Source organism: Vulpes lagopus, chromosome 3, assembly GCF_018345385.1.
Source record: "Vulpes lagopus strain Blue_001 chromosome 3, ASM1834538v1, whole genome shotgun sequence".
Taxonomy (NCBI): Eukaryota; Metazoa; Chordata; class Mammalia; order Carnivora; family Canidae; genus Vulpes; species Vulpes lagopus.
This window is the reverse complement of record NC_054826.1, coordinates 9,037,405-9,057,742: the sequence shown is the minus strand read 5'-3', so window position 1 is coordinate 9,057,742 and position 20,338 is coordinate 9,037,405. Positions and strand designations below refer to the sequence as shown.

Below are 20,338 nucleotides of genomic sequence, written 5' to 3'. Positions count from 1 at the left end.
TTGTGTTCATTTTAGGTTTGTTTTATTCATAAGCAGGATTTGGTGTAAATATTTAAGTAAAATAGAACATTTTTTAAAATGTTCTAGTGACTTTTTTAGCTTACACATTAGGAACTAAACTGTAGGAGTCTTGAGGCCTAGAGATAAGAAACACTTTTTTTTTCCATTTTAGCATTTATTAAGCAATAGTGATTAAAAAGAAAATTTAATATGACTGCCATCCTCAATTTTAGTACATTAGCAATTATTTTAAAAGTGAGATCTATCTCAGATACTTGTGTGACAATGAATTGTTGGTTAAAACTTGATAACTTTTGCTCCTAGAAGATATATGTATATACCATTATTTATTTTAAGTATTTATATTTATATCTGGTTTCTAGTTATCCTCTATCTCTTTAGGAGTTCCCCCACCAGAAGTGCAGCTCTTAGGCAGTGGCCATATACTAAAGTTTCTTTAAATCTCCCTAATTTTTTTCATAGCATCATATAGGAAAGTTATAATTATGATTATTGAAAAAGTGAGATGATACTACCATTTCCATGTGGCTCTAATGTCCATTACACAAACCTTCTAAAGGACAAGAAGGCCACCGGGCTGGTTTTATATTTTGATACTAGATACATAAAAGAACCTGAACCCAATTATGTAAATTTTTACTTATTCCATCTTTGAGATGAAATCCAGTATATATATACATTTTTTTTCTACATGCCCAAATACTCTGAAATAGTGTCTGTCATTCTAAGAAAATCACTTGACAAAGTTTAGCAGAAAATAAATTAGGCAAGCCCCATGATGTTAAAGTATTAACAATTATTTTGGAAATCTGAGTTTATGAATGGATCTCTTATGTTCAATATAGTTCTTATAGCAGTAGACTAAATCATGGGTTCTTTACTAAAACAACCAAAGCAAACAAAAAATCATAGAATTTAGGTAAATAAGATTTTCATCTAATATTTTTAAAATTACAAATGTTCCACAATGTTTAGAACATAGGCTGCTCAATATCTATTACTTATGTTTGTCAAAGTCAGTACCTGATAGCGAATATATTACAAATTCATAGTGGGGGCTGTGATTCCTTGATTCACCAGATCAAAAAGGAGTTCTTTTGCTAAGTGACTTTAATAAGATACCTAGGAAAATGAGAACTACACCAGATGCTGATTAGTCTTTTAGTTGTCTCTCTTTTTCCTCCTTTCTATCTTTATTCTAATCAGTTTATTCCATTGTATATAACCTTGCTATATGAAGCCTTGTCCATAGACTTATAACATGTGGTTTGCCTAGTATGTTTGATAGAAATAAAAATCCCAGCTCGGACAGCACATCAACTGAATCAGAATCTGTTTTTAATGAGATTCCAATGTAATTCATATGAACATTAATGTTTGAGAAATACTTATTTCCCTATATGGCCTAATTAAATACTCAGCAGCAGAAACCTCAAACAGATGTAAAGTATTAGGGTAGCCTACTATGGCCTGACATCACTAAATTATTCTATTATTATAAGTTAGTCTTTTAAAAGGTATTCCTTATATTAGAGCCTTCCGTTGCTGTCATAACAAATTACCATAAACTTAGTGCTTAAAGAAACTCAAATGTCTTATCTTACAGTTTTATAGGTCAGAGATCTGGGATGAGTCTTATTGGACAAAAGTCAAAGTGCTCATCTGGACAGGGCCACATTCCTGTCTGGAGACTGTAGGAGAGAGATGGTTTCCTTGCTCACTTAGGTTATTAGCAGATTCTGGTCCTTTGCAGTTGTAGGATCGAAATTCTTATTTTCTTGCCGTCAGCCCAAGCTTCGTTCTGAGATTCTAGAGACTGCCTGCAGTCTTTAGCATGTGGCCTCTCCGCCAGCCTCAAAGCCAGCAATGAGAAGTCCCTCTCATACTTTAAATCTTTTTTTTTCTCCTGTCTCAGTTCTCTAGAGCCCAACTCTGCCTTCTTCTTCCACTTTAAATGGATCATATGATTGGTGTAGGCCTATCTAGAAAATCAAGAATAATCTCTCCTCAATGACTTTTAACTTTAATCACATTGGCAAAGTTACTTTTACCATGTAAAGTAATACAGTCACAGGTTTCAGGGATTTGGAGGTGGGTAGGCATCTTTGGGGGAGGCGGGGAGGCATTATTTTCTACCACAGAGTGACACAAAGTTTATGATGACATCTTCCATATTCAGCCTTGATGAAAAAAAAAAAAAAGAGTCATGGAACTCTGTGTAATATGTCATTTCATTCTACCTGGAATAGGTCAGAGGAATCGATTGGAGGATAACCTTTGATTCAGCCGAGATGTTCCTTGAATAGAAAGCCATTCAAGAGCAATGCATTTTGCCACAGCTTCTCTCTATTCACTTATAGTCATAAGGACTCTGTGGATGCATGTTCTTATGTTTTTTGACATAATTTCAATTTATCTAATGCAATTCTCTCTATCAAATTTAATATGACTGCTTAATGTGTCTAAAGCATTGCCATAGGTCTAAGATAGGCCAAATAAATCAAATGACAATTAAAAACTCTCGTAAAGGGGATCCCTGGGTGGCGCAGTGGTTTGGCGCTTGCCTTTGGCCCAGGGCGCGATCCTGGAGACCCGGGATCGAATCCCACGTCGGGCTCCCGGTGCATGGAGCCTGCTTCTCCCTCTGCCTATGTCTCTGCCTCTCTCTCTGTCTCTCTGTGACTATCATAAATAAATAAAAAAAAAAAATTAAAAAAACTCTCGTAAAGACTGACACAAGGATTCATGAATATAAATAATAACTCTAAACTACACATAATTATAGAATAGTAATGATGGAAAAAGCCAAATATATCAAATCTTCTAAATGACAATTACATTAAATAAAAATTCAAGAAAGTTATCGGCATTTTACTCGTCATGCCTCATGAAAACATTGCTTGAATTGCCTATAACATTATGAAATAGTAGATGAGCTAATAATCTTCATGCCTAGATTCATGAATCTCTTTTCTGCCAGATACTCTATTGATCGACATACTGATATGGACCGGATTTTTAGCATTCACTCCGAAAATGGCTCTATTTTCACTCTGAAACCCCTTGACCGGGAATCATCTCCTTGGCACAACATCACCATTACAGCCACAGAAATAAGTGAGTGGGAGATACATCACTTGAACACCAAAGTGGTAAAATGATAGCATTAAGTAGACTCTATTTCTTGAGTGAAATAATTTTATCGTTAGTAACATAGGAATGTGTTGAATTTTTTCATTATTTTAATGATTACCAAATATCCATTTTTTAAACTTGATTTTCTTTTACACCTACTCTAGGATAGAAATAGGATCTGACCTCATAAAAATAATCTGTCTAAGAAAATTATGTCTTACAAATAATACTTCATTCTCAATCATATTCTCCTCTTTTTGATCATGCTTTCCATATGGACCATGTAAGAAAGCTGAGATATTCATCAGCAATCCAATTGAGAAAGTGCATACCACCGAAATGATCTGTTGCTAAGTTACAAATGGGGTGAGTGGTATTACTGCTTCTCTGTAAATGAGACTGAAGTCTTACACATGTTCTCGTTGCAGATAACTCAAAACAAAGTAGCCACATCCCTGTCTTCATCAGAATTCTAGATATAAATGACCATGCTCCGGAATTTGCCATGTACTATGAAACATTTGTTTGTGAAAATGCAAAACCTGGGCAGGTAAATAAAATTATTATAAACTTTAAAGAAATCTTTCCTCTTCACAAAGACAGATAACATTAAAATAATTCACTTGCACAAAATTTTTTGATGCAAACTCTTGTCAATCCTCTTTGTCACCTGTTCATCTCCCTTTACCAAAACATTCACAGTGATCTAAACAGATGATTTCTAAAGTTGTTTTTATTATGGAACCCATGATGTGATAGGAAAAGTTATAAGATATGCTTTAATTTATATACAGGGTATCTAATAAATATCTATAACTATATCTATGTGAAAATTCCTACCTGGATTCCTAAGTATGCTTATACTGAATTATATTAAAGAATAGAATGGAATATATTATTAACTAAAACATGAAGTATGAAAATGAAATTGTTCTGTGTTAGTATAGAGGGAATAGTAGTAGTTGTCTTGTTGATTACATTTTCCTCTTAATCTCCCAGGCAGGATATTTTGGTTTGATAAATTATACTTTGTGATGTTTTAACTTTAATATTCTTGAGATAAAAAGATTGTACAAGACATACAAAGTCCTCTTGTAAAGTCCTCCAAAATATAAAAGATCTCTAACGTAATTTTAAGCAAAGGCAGAATGTGTTCATTTTTGACACTAATATAATATTTTACAAATGACTGCACAAATTTTACTGAAATAAATGTTAACAAGTTAGCTATTTCTTTAAAGAAAAAGTAGATAGATGTTAAGAATCATATGTAATTCCATCATGTCTATTTAAATATAGAAAATAAAAGTGAAATACTGTCTTCCTTTTATTCCAATAAAGATTGCAATGGACCAAATGTTCATTTAAAGCCCTAACTCCCAGTTTGGCTATATCTGGAGATGGAGCTTCTAAGGAATCAATGAAAATTAAATAAATGTGATTGTAAGGTTGGGTCTCTGATCTGAGAGGATTCGTGTCCTTGAAAGGAGAGACACTAGAGATCTCTCTCTCTCTCTCTCTCTCTCTCTCGACATACATACATTCAGAAGAAAGCAAGCTGAGGATGTAGTGAGAAGGCAGCTGTCTGCAAGCCAGAAAGACAGCTCTCACCAGAAGCTCACCAAGCTGGTACCTTGATCTCAGACTTTCACTCTTCGGAACTGGGAGAAAATAAATTTCTGTTACTGAAACCATCCAGGCTGCAGTAATTTTTATGGTGGCCCAAACAAGCAGGCTAAGACAGAGATACATACCATATTCCACTTACATACACAAAAGTAAAACTAAGGTGTTATTATTACTTTCCCCCCCAAAAAAAGAATCATTATGCAGTTATTTGGATTAAAAATTGTTTTTCTTTTTTTTTACTTTGTAACATGTAATAGACATATTCTCAATTTAGTAATGATTATTTTTCATTTGATGCTGAATTCTCATAAGAATTCATTGCTATATATTAATGAGCTTAGTCAACTATCCACTTAATAATGGAAATTTGGTTTACAAGCAAAATATAACTCTAGCAGACAGCACTATAGTGAGCATTATAGTACATTTGTATTTATACACGACCTCGTATTCTTTTTCTACCTTCGAAGTGGGCATAATTTTATATATAAATTTCATATATAAATACTTATCAGTGCCTCCCAACAGCTGCCCAAATAGGTCATATAGCTAGTGGATGATTGCCTATTTATTGGAATACTAGATTTTAAATGTCCACCAAATAGTACTATTTCATAATAATTTTAACATGGATCCTTCACAAATTACTCACTTGTGTAAAATATGAACATTTTTTTCATAAATGTACAGCCATTTTAAAATAATCTTCACAGATGTATTAGTTTCCTAAGGCTACCATGAAAAATTATCACAAACTAGAGAGCTTAAAACAATAGAGATGTGCTTTCAAGCAGTTCTGGAGGCCAAGAAGTCTGAACTCAATGTGTCTGCAGGCCATCTTCTCTGTAAAGACTCCGGGAGAGGACTCTTGCCATTTCCTACGCTCTGTATAATTGCCAGCAATCACTGGCATTCCTTGGTTTATAAGAATTGCTCCAGTCTCTGTGTACATTGTCCCATGACATCCTTATTCTATCTCTCTGTATCCACATTTCTCTCTTATGAGAATCCATTCATTGGTTTAGGGCCCACACTACTCTACTATGGCTTCATCTCAACTTGATTACACCTACAAAGAGCCTATTTTCAAATGAGATCACATTCCCAGGTACTGGAAATTAGAATTTGAACATATATTTTGGAGAGACGTGAGACAACTGACAATAGCATATATATAGTCTTTACTTGTCTGTTAACAGCTTTTATTGATTCATGTGAGCAATTGATACATATTACAAAGTAATGTTTGATGACAATAAAGTATAATTGATATTAATTAATAATTATTTTAATAGATGCTACTACTACTAAAATTTGTCATTGTTCATATGCTTGGCAGAAAACAACTTGCTTGTTGAAATTAACAAGGTTAAAGATATATTTTAAGCTACACATATGTTAAAATATGCTTAAACAGTGGCCCATCTCATCATTTCAAGAACTCACCCGTATCACCAGAGGACCAATGCTGTTCATGATTTAAAATATTACTAAAAATTAGATATATCATTGCCAATCTGGAGCAGGAGGTTAAACAAAAGTATTAATGTACTAAAAATACTTTGTCATGATCCGATCTCCTAAAGAGAAAAGATGCATTAAGCTTGTATTAATAATTATGCACTTTAGAAACTATATATATATATATATATATATGGTTCCATGCCAGTCTGTCAATAAAATGAATGGAATCATAGTTAATATTAAAGGGGAAAAAATACTGACTAGTGAGTGTACTGGTTAGTGTAGCTCTAGAAGGTACACAACAACCAACAATGGATATGTCAAACTACTGTGAAAGTCCAATAACTGTTTATCACAAGAGTTGGACTATTATACCTGGAAGTGGTGCAACTGTTTTTTGTGGAAAAGAAATTTGAAAATAAGAGTGATTAGATGGCTGTGATTTCAAGTCATACAGACGGCAGGCCCATGACTAAAAAAACTGAAACCTCAATGTGCTTTTTCCACTATAAAACACTCAATGGAATTTTTTCTGCCTGACCTGTTATTTGTTGCTCCCTCTTCACACTATGGCACACGTCTGACTTAGAGTGAACACAGCTAAGAGGTGTTGTAATTTCTCAACATTGACACTGATTTTTTTTTGAAACTCTAAAAGCATTTGTTTATATGTCTTGCTAAACTTTGCAAATACCATTAAAAGAAAAGCAAGTAATTTGAGTAAAATATGCAATTTGATTGTAGTTGGGGTGGCCCATAGCTTTAAAATATTTTGCTTTTCTGGTATTATGTGGCATATTGCTTATTTATCCAAAACTATATTCAGAGCATTCTTGAACTGTAGGAGTGGTTGTGCTAAGCACTTTTGCTTTTTAAAAATGCATCTGTTATGTTCTCTGTCTTTGAGACGATCATTTAGCTTGGGCAACAGATTGGTAACCAATTATTAATAAAACAGACATGTGCTTTCTAATGAATATTAAAAGAGGATAGATGTTAGAGTGATTAAATTTTTCTTTAAGGTTGGATATTCCAGTGGTTGAATATTCATAGTGATACTTTGCACAGTAATACCTGATGGAGTTTTTTTTTTTTTTTTTACCTTTAACTAATTGTTATATTATGCAGAACTATAAAAATTTCTGAAAATGGCCTGTTTTTTGTTTCTTTAATGTCAATGACACATGTAAAGCATAAACACTGACTTAAAATGTCATATAACAAGGAGAGTTGTTTTTTGTTGTGCTTTATTTAATTTATTGATTTGGTTTCAGTTGATTCAGACTGTCAGTGTCATGGACAAAGATGATCCTCCCCGAGGCCACAAATTTTTCTTTGAACCAGTACCAGAATTTCCTCTCAATCCAAACTTCACCATTGTAGACAATAAAGGTATAGAACATTTTTAAAGCTAAAATTGAGACCTTCGGATGCAAAATGAATAACTGCCCTAAGTATTTTGTTTCCCCAACCTTTTTTTTTTTTTTCCCTAGATAACACAGCAGGGATCATGACTCGAAAAGATGGGTATAGCCGCAACAAAATGAGCACCTATCTACTGCCGATTTTGATCTTTGACAATGATTATCCAATTCAGAGCAGCACTGGCACGCTCACTATCCGTGTGTGCGCCTGCGACAATCAAGGAAACATGCGGTCCTGCAATGCAGAGGCCTTGGTCCTATCTGCTGGCTTGAGCACGGGGGCTCTCATTGCTATCCTTCTTTGTGTCATCATTCTACTTGGTAAGCCAGACCACCGAATGCTCATTTCACTTCAATAAGCCTCTCCCATATTGTTCAGTGATGATGCAACTGAAGAGCACACTTCTCTAGAGCTAAAGGTTGAAACTTTTAACTATTTATTAAAATTGTTCTTTCAATTAGAAAAAAAAATATTCACTTGGCTCTAGGTTCAGCATTCTAGAGATGACAGAGATAATGGCTAATGCTCTGTACACATAGGTATAGACATATTTTTAAATCTATTTTATATTATTACCGCTCAGTGTTAACTAATCATGGTCACTGTTCTAAGGACATTTAATTTTGTAACTGATTTAATCTCTCCATTAAGATAAATACTTTGATTCTTCTCAAGAAAGACTAAATATAAAAAAATACATAAAAAATATTTTAAAAAGAAAGACTAAATAACCTATACAAATTCACTCATTTAGAAAGTTTTAACTAACCATTCAAACCCAGATAAGTCTATTTCAGAATTTCCCCTTTGACCACTATTCTCAAAACCAAAGACATTCTTTATAAGTAATATTACTAACAAATACTAAGTTATACATATTTGACACCTAATTCACAAGTACATTTAAATTGTCAAGATAACATAAGCTTTTTATTCATACAACATGTTATACATAGGTGCAAATTAAAAGTTTAAGTTCATTAAAAAAAAATATCACTATGACATTGTGGTCATACCTAGTCCTGCAATGTCTTCTAAAGTCATGCTTCCAATAGCAAATCTTTTATTGGAGCATGCCCTAACAGGACAGCAATTTAATTCAATTAAACAGTTGTTCCACTGTAAAACATTTCCCCCAAAATTGTTTCCGTCAAATATTCATCCAAAATGCTTATGCTGAGGGCATGAGAGCCAGCCAAATTTATGTTCCAACGCTCATATGTGCTGGCTCCTTTTCACTGCAAATCCTTTCAAGCTATCTGGATGAAATCCCTCTGGCCAGATATCCTTGCAGGACTTCAGTGGGGGATTGATGAAAGTGAGGGGAAAACACTTGTCTCAGCTAAAATGATCCAACTATTTAGAAAAACATTTTCTCAGGGTGCTTCCGAACATACATATCACCAAGCCACATCTCAGAATTGCTGCTAGAAAGGTCAACTCTCCTGTAAAATATTTTGGTATCCTCACGAAGAATAAATGTTGGCTTACCTTTCATCTAAGTGCTACTGATATTATATTGTTCTATGTGCTCAAATAGTTCTACTTCCCTTATTTTGAACAACATGGACATGTGTATATTTCAAATTTTATTTTTAAAATTTCCATATTAAGATGATACACACAGACATGAAGACATGCATGCATACGTGGGGGAACAAAAACACTCTCCAAATAAGCTTAGATCAATAATATTATGAAACTAAATTGTATAGTATTTTTTTTTCTATACAGAAATCCAAGAGGGCTGCTCCATTATTCTGAAAAGTGTGCCACCTTTCTGTCCTATGCAATACAGAAGGCACACATTTCTTGTTTTCCTCCTTCCCAACTGGTTACCTACATATGGGGTGCTTTTCTATTATTTTAGTTAAACTTGGTTCTAATTTAGAAGGTTTCATTATCAAAGCTCATAAAGCATTTTTGCTGTAATTTCATCTTTTTTAAGTTTTTATTTAAATCTCAGTTAATATACAATGTAATATTAGTTTCAGGTGTGCAACATAGTGATTCAACACTTCCAAACAACACCCGGTGTTCCTCACAGCAACTGCACTCCTTAATACCCATCACCCTTTTAACCCATCCCCCTTCCCACCTGCTTCCTGGCATCACTGTTTGTTCTCTATAGTTAAGAATCTGTCTCTTATGGTTTCCTGCTCTTTTTTCCTTTCTTATGTTCATCTGTTTTGTTTCTTAAATTACACAAGAGTGAAATCATATGGTATTTGTCCTTCTCTGACTTATTTCACTTAGCATAATACGCTCTAGCTCTGTCCATGTTGTTGCAAATGGCAAGATTTCATTCTTGTTTATGGTTGAGTAATATATGTATACATATACACACACCACTTCTTTATCCATTCACCAGTCGATGGATACTAGGGCTCTTTCCATAATTTGACTATTGTTGATAATGCTGCTATAGACATCTGGGTGCATATATCCCTTTGAATTAGTATTTTTGTATCCTTTAGGTAAATACATAGTGGTGCAATTGCTGGTCCTTAGAGTAGCTCTATTTTTAACTTTTTGAGGAACTTCCATACTGTTTTCCAGAGTGGCTGCACACGCTTGCATTCCCTTTTCTCCACATCCTCTACAACACCTGTTGTTCACACAGTTAACTAAACTTCTATAGTAAAGAAAGTCTGCTCTTTGCAAGGTAGTGATACAGAACAATGATATTTTAGACATATCTGTTACAGTTTGAAGAAATGTGGCTTTTAAGTTTCTCTATGTTACAAGGCAAAGTCAAGCATTAAAACCTGAGGAGGGACCCTTAAAGCTTTTGGGTTTCTTAGACACCTTGGAAGTCAGATGAAGCTTATGGAAACTATTTAGAATAATAATTTAAATTAATAAAAATAGGATATATAAGACAAAAGAAATACATGTGTCCAAATTAAACAAAAAATAATTATGGAAACTATTTAGAATAATAATTTAAATTAATAAAAATAGGATATATTAGACAAAAGAAATACATTTGACCAAATTAAACAAAAAATAAAAGCAAATTGTGCTTAATTATTGTCATATGTGCCTTGTTCTAGTGCAAGTTTAATGATCATTTGAGATACATCATAACTAAAATGCAATATAAAATATCTGTGATTTCTATTGGTCTAATAATCATATACACTCTTACTATGACTATTGTAACTGATATTCTGATGCTCAAAATAGAAATACTAAATTCCAGTTATAGATTAATAAAGATAATGATACACTTTTTTCTGTTACTTATCTTAATCTCTCTGAATTCTATTCAATTAATAACCTCAGCCTAGGGAAATGATGCAAATGATTTTGACCTAACAGAGGAGAAAAAACTCAGAACAGGTTCTAAGGTTCATTTGTGGGAGTTAAATATTATATTAGCTCTGAAGCCCTGAAAATAATTTGACTATATTGTTGTTCTTTTATAGTCAGAATTTATAAAAATGTTGAGGAAAGTAGAGAATTTATAAATTAATTCGATATTAAATTTAGAAGGAACCTTCTTTTTACTGCACAATTCACTAGATTGGTGGATTTCAGATCTGTGTTGGCATTAAATAACTTATTTTCATCCTTTAATAGGGGAGAGTATATATATGATTTATTTTTATTGAAAATATTTTTTTTAATTGTCTCCAAGATGATTTTGAATATAGCTCAGGACAGCCTATCCTGTGGAGGTTAACTGAAGATGCTTCTAATGAATTTTTTTTCATTATTGCTACCAATTAGTAGGAGCAAAGGAATGTGTGTGGGGCAAATATGAAAATAGCATTAAACAGGCTTTTAATGGCGTTATAGGGAACTCAAGGGCCATGGTGAATTTGGTCTCGATGTAAATGAGTTTGCTTTGTGTAATCTCAATATGATAATTGAGAAAAGAATTGACAGATTTTTGAGCCAATATTTTCTTGTTTTTTAATAAAACATAAGGGGTATTGACAAAACATTTAGCTACCTGAAGTAAGGGAAAGCTGTTTTTTATTTATCCCACACAATGTGCAAGTGTGCTTTAGGGAGACTATCTTCATTTCTTAACTTTTTTTGTTTAGATTTTACTTATTTATTTATTCATGAAAGACACACAGAGAGAGGCAGAGACATAGGCAGAGGGAGAAGCAGGTTCCATGTAGGAAGCCCAATGTGGAACTCGATCCCAGGACCCCAGGATCATGCCCTGAGCCAAAGGCAGATGCTCTACCACTGAGCCACCCAGACATCCCTCTTAACTTTTCTTATATATAAAATTAGGGACTTGGCCATTTTCAATGGAAAATTTTTATTTTGGAAATCATGTATTTTTTTCTTTTTTAAAATGTATGTGTAAATTGCAAAACATTTATTTTGCAGAGATTCATTGTCACATACATGCATATGTTAAATTTTAGTAATATAACGAAAAACAAGAAAGTATGTACTACGTAGGGAGGTTCATAGTTGACTTGATAACACAGGTATGTAAATAATAAAAACAATATAGCAAATAGATTACAATTAACATTTTAGCCAGAAAGTTCCAATGCAACTGTCTTAAGTCCAGGGAGTCCTCAGTTAACAAGATAATTAGTCTGAGCTACCCAGTAAGACGAGTACAGGTTAAAGATAAGTTAGACTTTGAATTGTGTATTGCTGTTTATAGTTATATTTCAGAATTTACGTAGGCTTTCAAAACCACGTCCGTAAAGGAATTTAAATAAATATGAGCCACTGGAAGGAATTAGATCAGTAGCACGTATGTATTTATGTATATATGCACACACATATATTCATAAGTGTAATACATACATATATAATGCATACATATTATACATGCATATTTATGATTGCATATATTCCCTTGAGTCATTAAGAAAACTTTAAATTGGTTTTAATTTCTCTCGGGATAATAATGACTGTAGCTTTAGAATTTTAGTATTTTTAAGCAAGCACACTGTTGAGAGGAAGGAGGTATCACATAATTAACAGTTGGCTAAATGAATTAGCCATAACTGAGTAAGGCTTTTTCAAGGCCAGAGCTCTATACGAGAGTGGAGTCTTGAAAGTAAATAAATGGACTCTAATCACTGCTCCTTTACCAATACAGGACACCCACTCATTGGCCGAGGCACTTTGTTTTTGTGTAAGATAGTTCCTCTGTCCAAACAAATCTTAGCATCTCTCATAACCACACAAACTCCCCTCGCCAAAGTCTTCTTATAGTGACTTTACACCTGATTCATGAAATCTCACTATTTTCTCTTTGTTTTGTGAATAGTTTTAGTTGTACTGTTTGCCGCACTGAAGAGGCAGAGGAAAAAGGAACCCCTGATTATTTCAAAGGATGATGTCCGGGACAACATTGTGACCTACAATGATGAAGGTGGAGGGGAAGAAGATACCCAAGCTTTTGACATTGGCACGCTAAGGAATCCAGAAGCAAGAGAAGACAGTAAACTTAGAAGGGATGTAATGCCTGAAACTATTTTTCAGATAAGGAGGACTGTGCCTCTGTGGGAAAATATTGATGTACAAGATTTCATCCACCGAAGATTAAAAGAAAATGACTCAGACCCAAGTGCACCACCTTACGATTCACTGGCAACATACGCCTACGAAGGGAATGATTCCATCGCAGATTCACTCAGTTCTTTGGAGTCTCTCACAGCAGATTGTAACCAAGATTATGATTACCTCAGCGACTGGGGGCCTCGTTTTAAAAAGCTTGCTGATATGTATGGGGGTGATGACAGTGACCGAGATTAAGAGTATTGTATGAGTTGACCCATGTTTTTGGAAGTACTCTCCTTGTTCCTAGATTGAGTGGCCTGCATTCTCTTCCTTGGAGGAAATTTTTTAAAAAATCAAAATCACAAACAATACGTAGGTGTTGTCTTAGTAAGGGTTTGCTTAATCAGTAAGTTTCCGTGAATGAATACGAATGATATAGATTTTTAAAAAAAGTAATAATAACCAGTTCACTCTCTTTGCCTAACAATCTCTGAAGGAAAGTATATCACATCAATAATCAATAAAAATTACATAAAAGGCTTTTTGTGCCTTTCCTTAAATATAAAGACTTTATAAATGTTTTCTTATCTGACTTACAGTCACCTTTACTATTAAACATTGTGCAACGGCTTTGTAAATTAATATGAAAATATATATATCCCTAAAGAAATAGGAATGACTATTACTGCCATATTTATTTAGTTGAAGAATGTCTTTGTGTTAATTCATTCATATTTTTATAAATGTATATTTATATTTTTGTATTTTTATGAAATAAACTAGTATTTATAAAAATGAATATCATTTTATTTAATTCCTAGAAGCAGTTCTGATCTCACTTATAACAAATTTTTTACATCTTTATAGGCAAAACATGATTCACTCAGGGAATTAAGAACAGCTGAATTATTGCATATGATTTGGAACTAGAATGCAGCAAGACTGTAAAAGAGCTTTTAGTACAAGTTATGCTGTTTTGCCTCTGCCACTTAAATATGGACAAGTGTTATTGAACCCTCGTTATCTACCCATCAATAGGATGTGAGACCTTTGAAATATGAACTATTATAAATATGCTTGTGACTGATTAAGTCTTTTGTACAATTTTTTCTATGGAATCAATCAGTGAATTTTATTTGAGAATATATGAAATACATGTAAGGAATGTTATGTAGATGACAAGAAAATCTAAAACACTCTTCCTTCATGAATAGAATAGTTTTCAGAATAAAAGGTAATAGTTCTAATTCTGTTTCTTCATGATCAGTTAACTCATGGAATATAAACTGGATGACATTTAAAATGTGTACAAATAGACTAGAGGAGTTTTGGGGTTTTTTTCATTGAAAATTTTATCAAGGAGATTGCAAGTCACCGTATATTTGAGGATATCTTAAAAGAACTAAAGACCTGTAGACTGGAGATAAGAACCCTTAGGGAATGTAAAGTTTTACTAACAATGGGGATTGTCCAGAAAATAGAATATAGACAATTTAAGACATGGGAAAGGAGAAGAGAGAGAAGGAGAATTGTACATAATAATTATTTGCAAATCTGAAAAACTGCCAGAAAACTTGCCTTGGTTTAATCTGGAGAATAAGACCTAAACCAAAAGATAGAAACTTTACAGGAAGATTGCATATGATTCCTTTTCTGTTCCATGTTTTATCGTTTCTCTTTCTCTTTTATTATTCATCCTCTAAGGAGTAAATATCATGCCCAGGGTGATTCCTACAGTGGAATTTATACAGAAATTTAGCACTGACAGGACTAGTCTATTACCAAACTTTTTTAAATAACAAACACTGAATGTTATGAACAAACTTACATGTTCTGTTACTAGATTATAAAATTTTTGAAGACTATTTCAACAGATTTACTACCAGGAGCTAAACACATATTAAAGATTCAATTTGATGCTGAGAAAATAACACACACTTTGCACTTAATATCTGAAATTTTTCTAATCATTGGAATTTCCCAGAAAACAAAGTTTTTAGTTTGCATTTTCGTTCAGAACGTTTTAGTTTTCAGTTTAGGAAGTAACTAGTTTTTCCGTTCCTAGCGCTATTTCAGCATGAATCAAATATTTGAGGAGGATGACACTGAGTGGTTTGAAGTAGTCAGAAAAAATGAGTTAAATATCTATTCATACTTCTTATAATCACTTTATAATCACTAGAAGAATAAGTGGCCATAAGTAAGGAAACTAAAAGCAGCCAATAATGATGGCATGTGCAATGCCTGCTTAGAAAAGAAAAAATTATGTTGAGTCAAGAGAGGGGAATTGGTAGTTACATCACATGTCTGGTTACCCGTGCTTTAAACACTCAGTGCATCATAACAAACCCGGCCACCTGTAAGTTATGAACCTACAACTCCTAGGGGAAAATATATTGAGACTACATAGGATAAGACACATTAAATTTTTAAGCTTGTTTATAAAGAAATGTTCATTTGACTACCATTTTTCAGCACTTTAATAAAACTGGTTTGAGTTCTCCCTTCCATTGATCCGGGAATGACTGATAAAGTGTTTATGAGGATAGAACTAAGAGATTTCATACTTAGTAGGTATATGATTGTTTTTGCTATAAATCAAAGGGTACAATTTGATCAAAGAAATCACCAGATCTGTGAAATATTAATACTTTCTATAACTTTTAAATTATCAGTGAAGTTCCTCTGGTGGGAAAAAATGCATTTAGAAGTCTGATCAGATTTTTTTTTCTTTTCCTCATGGACTATGTCATTGGTAAAATTTGAGGGAAATTAATTTTTTTTTTTTAGGAAATTAATTCTTAATGTGTCTAGTTTCCAAACAAAATAAATCCGTTAGTTTTGACTGTTTAATCTTAAGACAGAATTGAAGCTAATTGAGTCACCGTATTTTCCAGATACAATTAAAACATAATCACTCCTTTTATTTTGTATATTCAAAAATTTCAGAATAATATATGTCTATACTTATGTCTGAAGATTTTTTTCAGAGAGAGGAATCTACATTATTTGAATTTTAATATATGGTCTGGATAGTATTACCTTCAACACTCCTCTCAGGCATAAAAAATATATTCCAATGACTTAAAAATCAAGTTGTAAAGAAAACAAAACAGCATTGACAACAAAAGCAAAAAAATAAACAAACAAAAACAACAAAAGCAAGCAAACAAATAAGTAAAATTAACCCTACCATAGCCAGTGGTTGTACTGACCACAGTTGATGATTCCTTCCACTTTGGTATACAAGCACCAGAGCTAGCTTCCAGGACCCTTTATTACATTATGTTGGTTATTCTTTGAGTTTATTCCACTCTCCCTGACTGGCTTCTTCTCTCTAACTCTGTATTTTAGAGTGGTCCACACCTTCCTTCCTTCCTTCCTTCCTTCCCTCCTTCCTTCCTTCCTTCCTTCCTTCCTTCCTTCTTTCTTTCTTTCTTTCTTTCTTTCTTTCTTTCTTTCTTTCTTTCGTCTTTCTTTCTTTCTTTCTTTCTTTCTTTCTTTCTTTCTTTCTTTCTTTCTTCCTTTTATTTAAGTTCTGGCTCTTGATGATCTATCCATTCTCTCAGTTACTATGCATATCTGAATCAATATGTAGACATACAAATATATAAATACAAAGATAAACTGGAAATACTTAAACTTAGACCTTGGTCTTTGCCTCATTCTTATAGTCCAAAAATATTTCCAACAAACTCTTCTAAGTTTCCACTTGGATGTCTAATTAAGTGGGATATGCCCAAAGTTTAACATCCAATTTTCACCCCTAAATTTGTTCTATTCTCAACTTGGCCCAAACTGACATTAAAAAAAAAAAAGAAGAAGAAAAAGGCAATAACATCTTACTACTCGTCCAGGCCAAAAATCTTGCAGTCATCCTTCATTCCTACTGTTCCATGATCCATACCTTAAATATCAGGAAATCTTATTGATTATAAGATATAGATTTTTCAAAATTTGCCTGATATAGAATGATTTTTTTCATCACATCCCCTGATAAAATCCTGGTCTAAAAATCTTACCTGGATTATTTGCAGTGTGCTTCCAAGTGTTCTAACTAACCTTTGCCCTACCACCAATTTTGAACACAGAATACAGAATGTGTTGCATTTCTTTTTCTTTCTCTTTTTTTTCCACTTCCTTTTAATTAAGTGTGAGCATCTCATTTCTCTATTCAAAATTTATTTCTATTGTTCTTCAAAGTGAAAGTCAGTCCTCACAAGGATCTATCAGATCACAGATCAAGTACCCATTATCTCTTTGATCTCATTCTCCTCTGTTTCCTTAACTCATTCCATTTTAGTTATTCTGGGCTCCTTGCTGTTACTTAAGCATTTTCCCTTCGCACTGACTGATCATCATCCTTGCAAATACTTTTGCCCAGAAATCCAGGAAGTTAGCCACAGAACTTCCTTCAAGTCCAGTTTAAATGCCACTTTTAAAACTACACCTCCTCAAACCCATTTCTCCTTTCCTAATTTATTTTAAAATAAATATTTCCACAGTGAATATCCCCATGGAGCATGAGACACGGTGCGCTTATCATTTAACACTTTCATCTGCCTACTTCCACTAGAATGATTGCTGGTTCACCACTGGCTCCTCTATAGGAAGGGCAAGGGGAGATGGAAGAGCCCAGCAGGTGGGTAGCAGTGTGATAAGCCAGGGGACTTATATACAAAGCTTGTCTTGGGCAGCAACAGGGCAAGAGGATCGCTGTGCTCGCCTCCCAGAATCTTAAAAGTTTATAGAGAGGATTTAACTGAATTTAGTCATACTCAGTCTAGATAGTCTCAACAGCTCCTTACTGTCTCCAGGCTGCATCACCGAAACAGCTCCTAGCGCAGGAATGGTGGGCAGACTGCATCCCAAGGACAGAAGAGGGCTGTGAGGAGCTTCCCACTACCTGGGGTCCAGTGTTTGGGTCAACCTGAGGTCACACTCCCTCAACGACCTCCTCTGAAAACGATTGGTCCCAAATCATACCTTGTCGACATGAAGCAAAGATTTGTTAAATGTTAAGTGACAGGCTCAAAATTTAGTTATACTTTTCTTAATTTGGTAAAATATTATGAACACATAGGAGATTAAAACAAAATAAATGTAAAATAATTATACTCAAATTCATAACAACGTGCATGCTTTCAACACAGTATTGATTCGAGCCTAAACTGCTAAACCTAAGGACTGTATGTGGAATTCTGATTAGTCATAATCAGGTCACTATTTAAAAAGATCTTTCCAAAATTACAGAAGAGCATGACTATTTTTTTCCAGTTGTTTAAAACAAACAAACAAACCTCACTAAACTAAAACCTCACTAAAATTGTATTCAGAGATCTGTGCTTCTAAAAGAATATGGTAATGAGATTTTACAGGATTGCAGGCCATCAACCCCAAATGTCAGAAGCAGAACACAAGCCAACACAAAGAAGGAATCAAATACATAGCCTTCTCTCTGCATGTTTAATTATCTTTGTAATCACCTAATTATTGGGCTGTTCTTGCTCCTCTTTTCTCACAGTTGGGTAATGGTTTGTGAGTAAAGGCAAGCTGAACAACGCTATGAAAATGTTTTTTTACTTAAATATATTTAGTTATATTACAGATTTCAGTAATAGTGTGTGTTTTATAAAAATAAATATTGCTTGATAACAGTTTATATAGAATAGAAACACCAGCTGATTAGCCATTACATTTAAACTAGCGATGTACAGACATTGGACCTTCTCTTACCTGCAACCTTTGTTACCATTGTTGTTGTTTGACAGAATATGTTATCTAATATACTCTTAGGAAATGAAGCAAAAATCACCACAGTATTACTAGCATTTATAAGTCAAGATATTTCATCCATAAATAATTCCCTCTGGATTTTCTGTTGGAATCTACTCGTGAAAATTAGGCAGTTTTCCATTATATTTATATGTCACCCAGTAAATTTCACAAATTGCCGGTTCATGACTGGTATTTTCATATTGTTTCTAAACACAAAATTATGTAATTTCGACACTAGTCATTTTTCAACAACATATACTATAAATATCTTTCACAAATATGTGGTTCGTGTTTTTACTATAATTCATTTCCATGTAACCAAAATTATATAGACTGGTTTGTGGTTTCCCTGCTAGTTTTGGCTTGGTTTTCTATGTATTCTTATTACTAATTTAGCTCCAAACTCTGTCAAATGTCTAAATTTTCTCTCATATTCAGAAGCACAAAAAGGTAGAGAGCTAATTCCTTGAAGAAATCTTTCCTTCAGTCACCGAACTGCTCAGTGAGAGAGACTAATTGCCTTCCATGCCACGTGCCCCCTGGTACTTCCTCTTGCCATTCATCTGGGCAGTCTCTGGATCTCTCCTACATAGACGGAGTCTTGAACCTTATATCCTATGTCAAGTACTTTCAGTTTGTTTTTCTTGTTCCTTCTCCTCGTCATGTTTAGGATAATTTGGTCTATTTCTCTCTTCAGTGATGTTACTGTATATTTGTGTCTAATACTATAGTTCCGTTAGGTTCAAGAGAAACAGAAATTGTTTAGTAAGCTATTGTCTTTTTGTTCTAACTGTATTTGGTACCCTGAAGTTACACCAGTTGGTAGGAAGTATTTCAACTCTTTAGTCACCAGAAATTTCTCTATGGACATTTATACAACTGCTTCATTAAAATTTTTATGGCCTGCCTGTTATCATAAGATTTAGGCATTTGAGTTTGTAATGCCTATTATGTAACATTGACGAGAATTCTAAAATATTTATGAATGCTGTGATGAATAAATATTATTTATTGATTGATTATTATAAATTTAGTATATAATAATTACACTAATAGATAATAACCTCACATATATATAATAAGGAAATGCATTTTAGATAATTATATTCTTGAGATGAATATAAAGATTCAGCTCTGATTTTGTCTATATGCCCATTCAATACTACTTTTCAGTGTATATTATCCTATAAAATTCACTTAAAACCTTTCACATACTTGGAAATTCGGTATGCTCACATTCACTTAATAATCAAGTACAACATGCTCTAGAACAATATCCATATAAACAGCGATTGAAGCCAAATAAAGCATTCAACTCTATATATTTATTAGAATTAAAAGTTATAATCATCAGAGTATATCACATTTATAAACTCTCTCTAATACCAACTTTTAA

General features: G+C 33.4%; 1 protein-coding gene across 2 annotated transcripts in view; it reads left to right on the top strand.

Annotated features, from left to right (window-relative positions):
- The window catches only part of CDH9 (cadherin 9), a 131,868-nt gene extending 118,197 nt beyond the window's left edge, over positions 1–13,671 (top strand). The window contains exons 8-12 of one of the 2 annotated variants that reach the window (XM_041749463.1): positions 3,002–3,138; positions 3,585–3,706; positions 7,524–7,641; positions 7,743–7,994; positions 12,932–13,671. In XM_041749463.1, coding sequence (XP_041605397.1) covers positions 3,002–3,138; positions 3,585–3,706; positions 7,524–7,641; positions 7,743–7,994; positions 12,932–13,419 — 1,117 coding nt within the window. In that variant the 3' untranslated portion in view covers positions 13,420–13,671. Of the gene's footprint in view, positions 1–3,001; positions 3,139–3,584; positions 3,707–4,703; positions 4,764–7,523; positions 7,642–7,742; positions 7,995–12,931 lie in introns of those variants that run through there. The other variant, XM_041749464.1, reaches the window with a different exon arrangement.
- Positions 13,672–20,338: the final 6,667 nt, after the last annotated feature.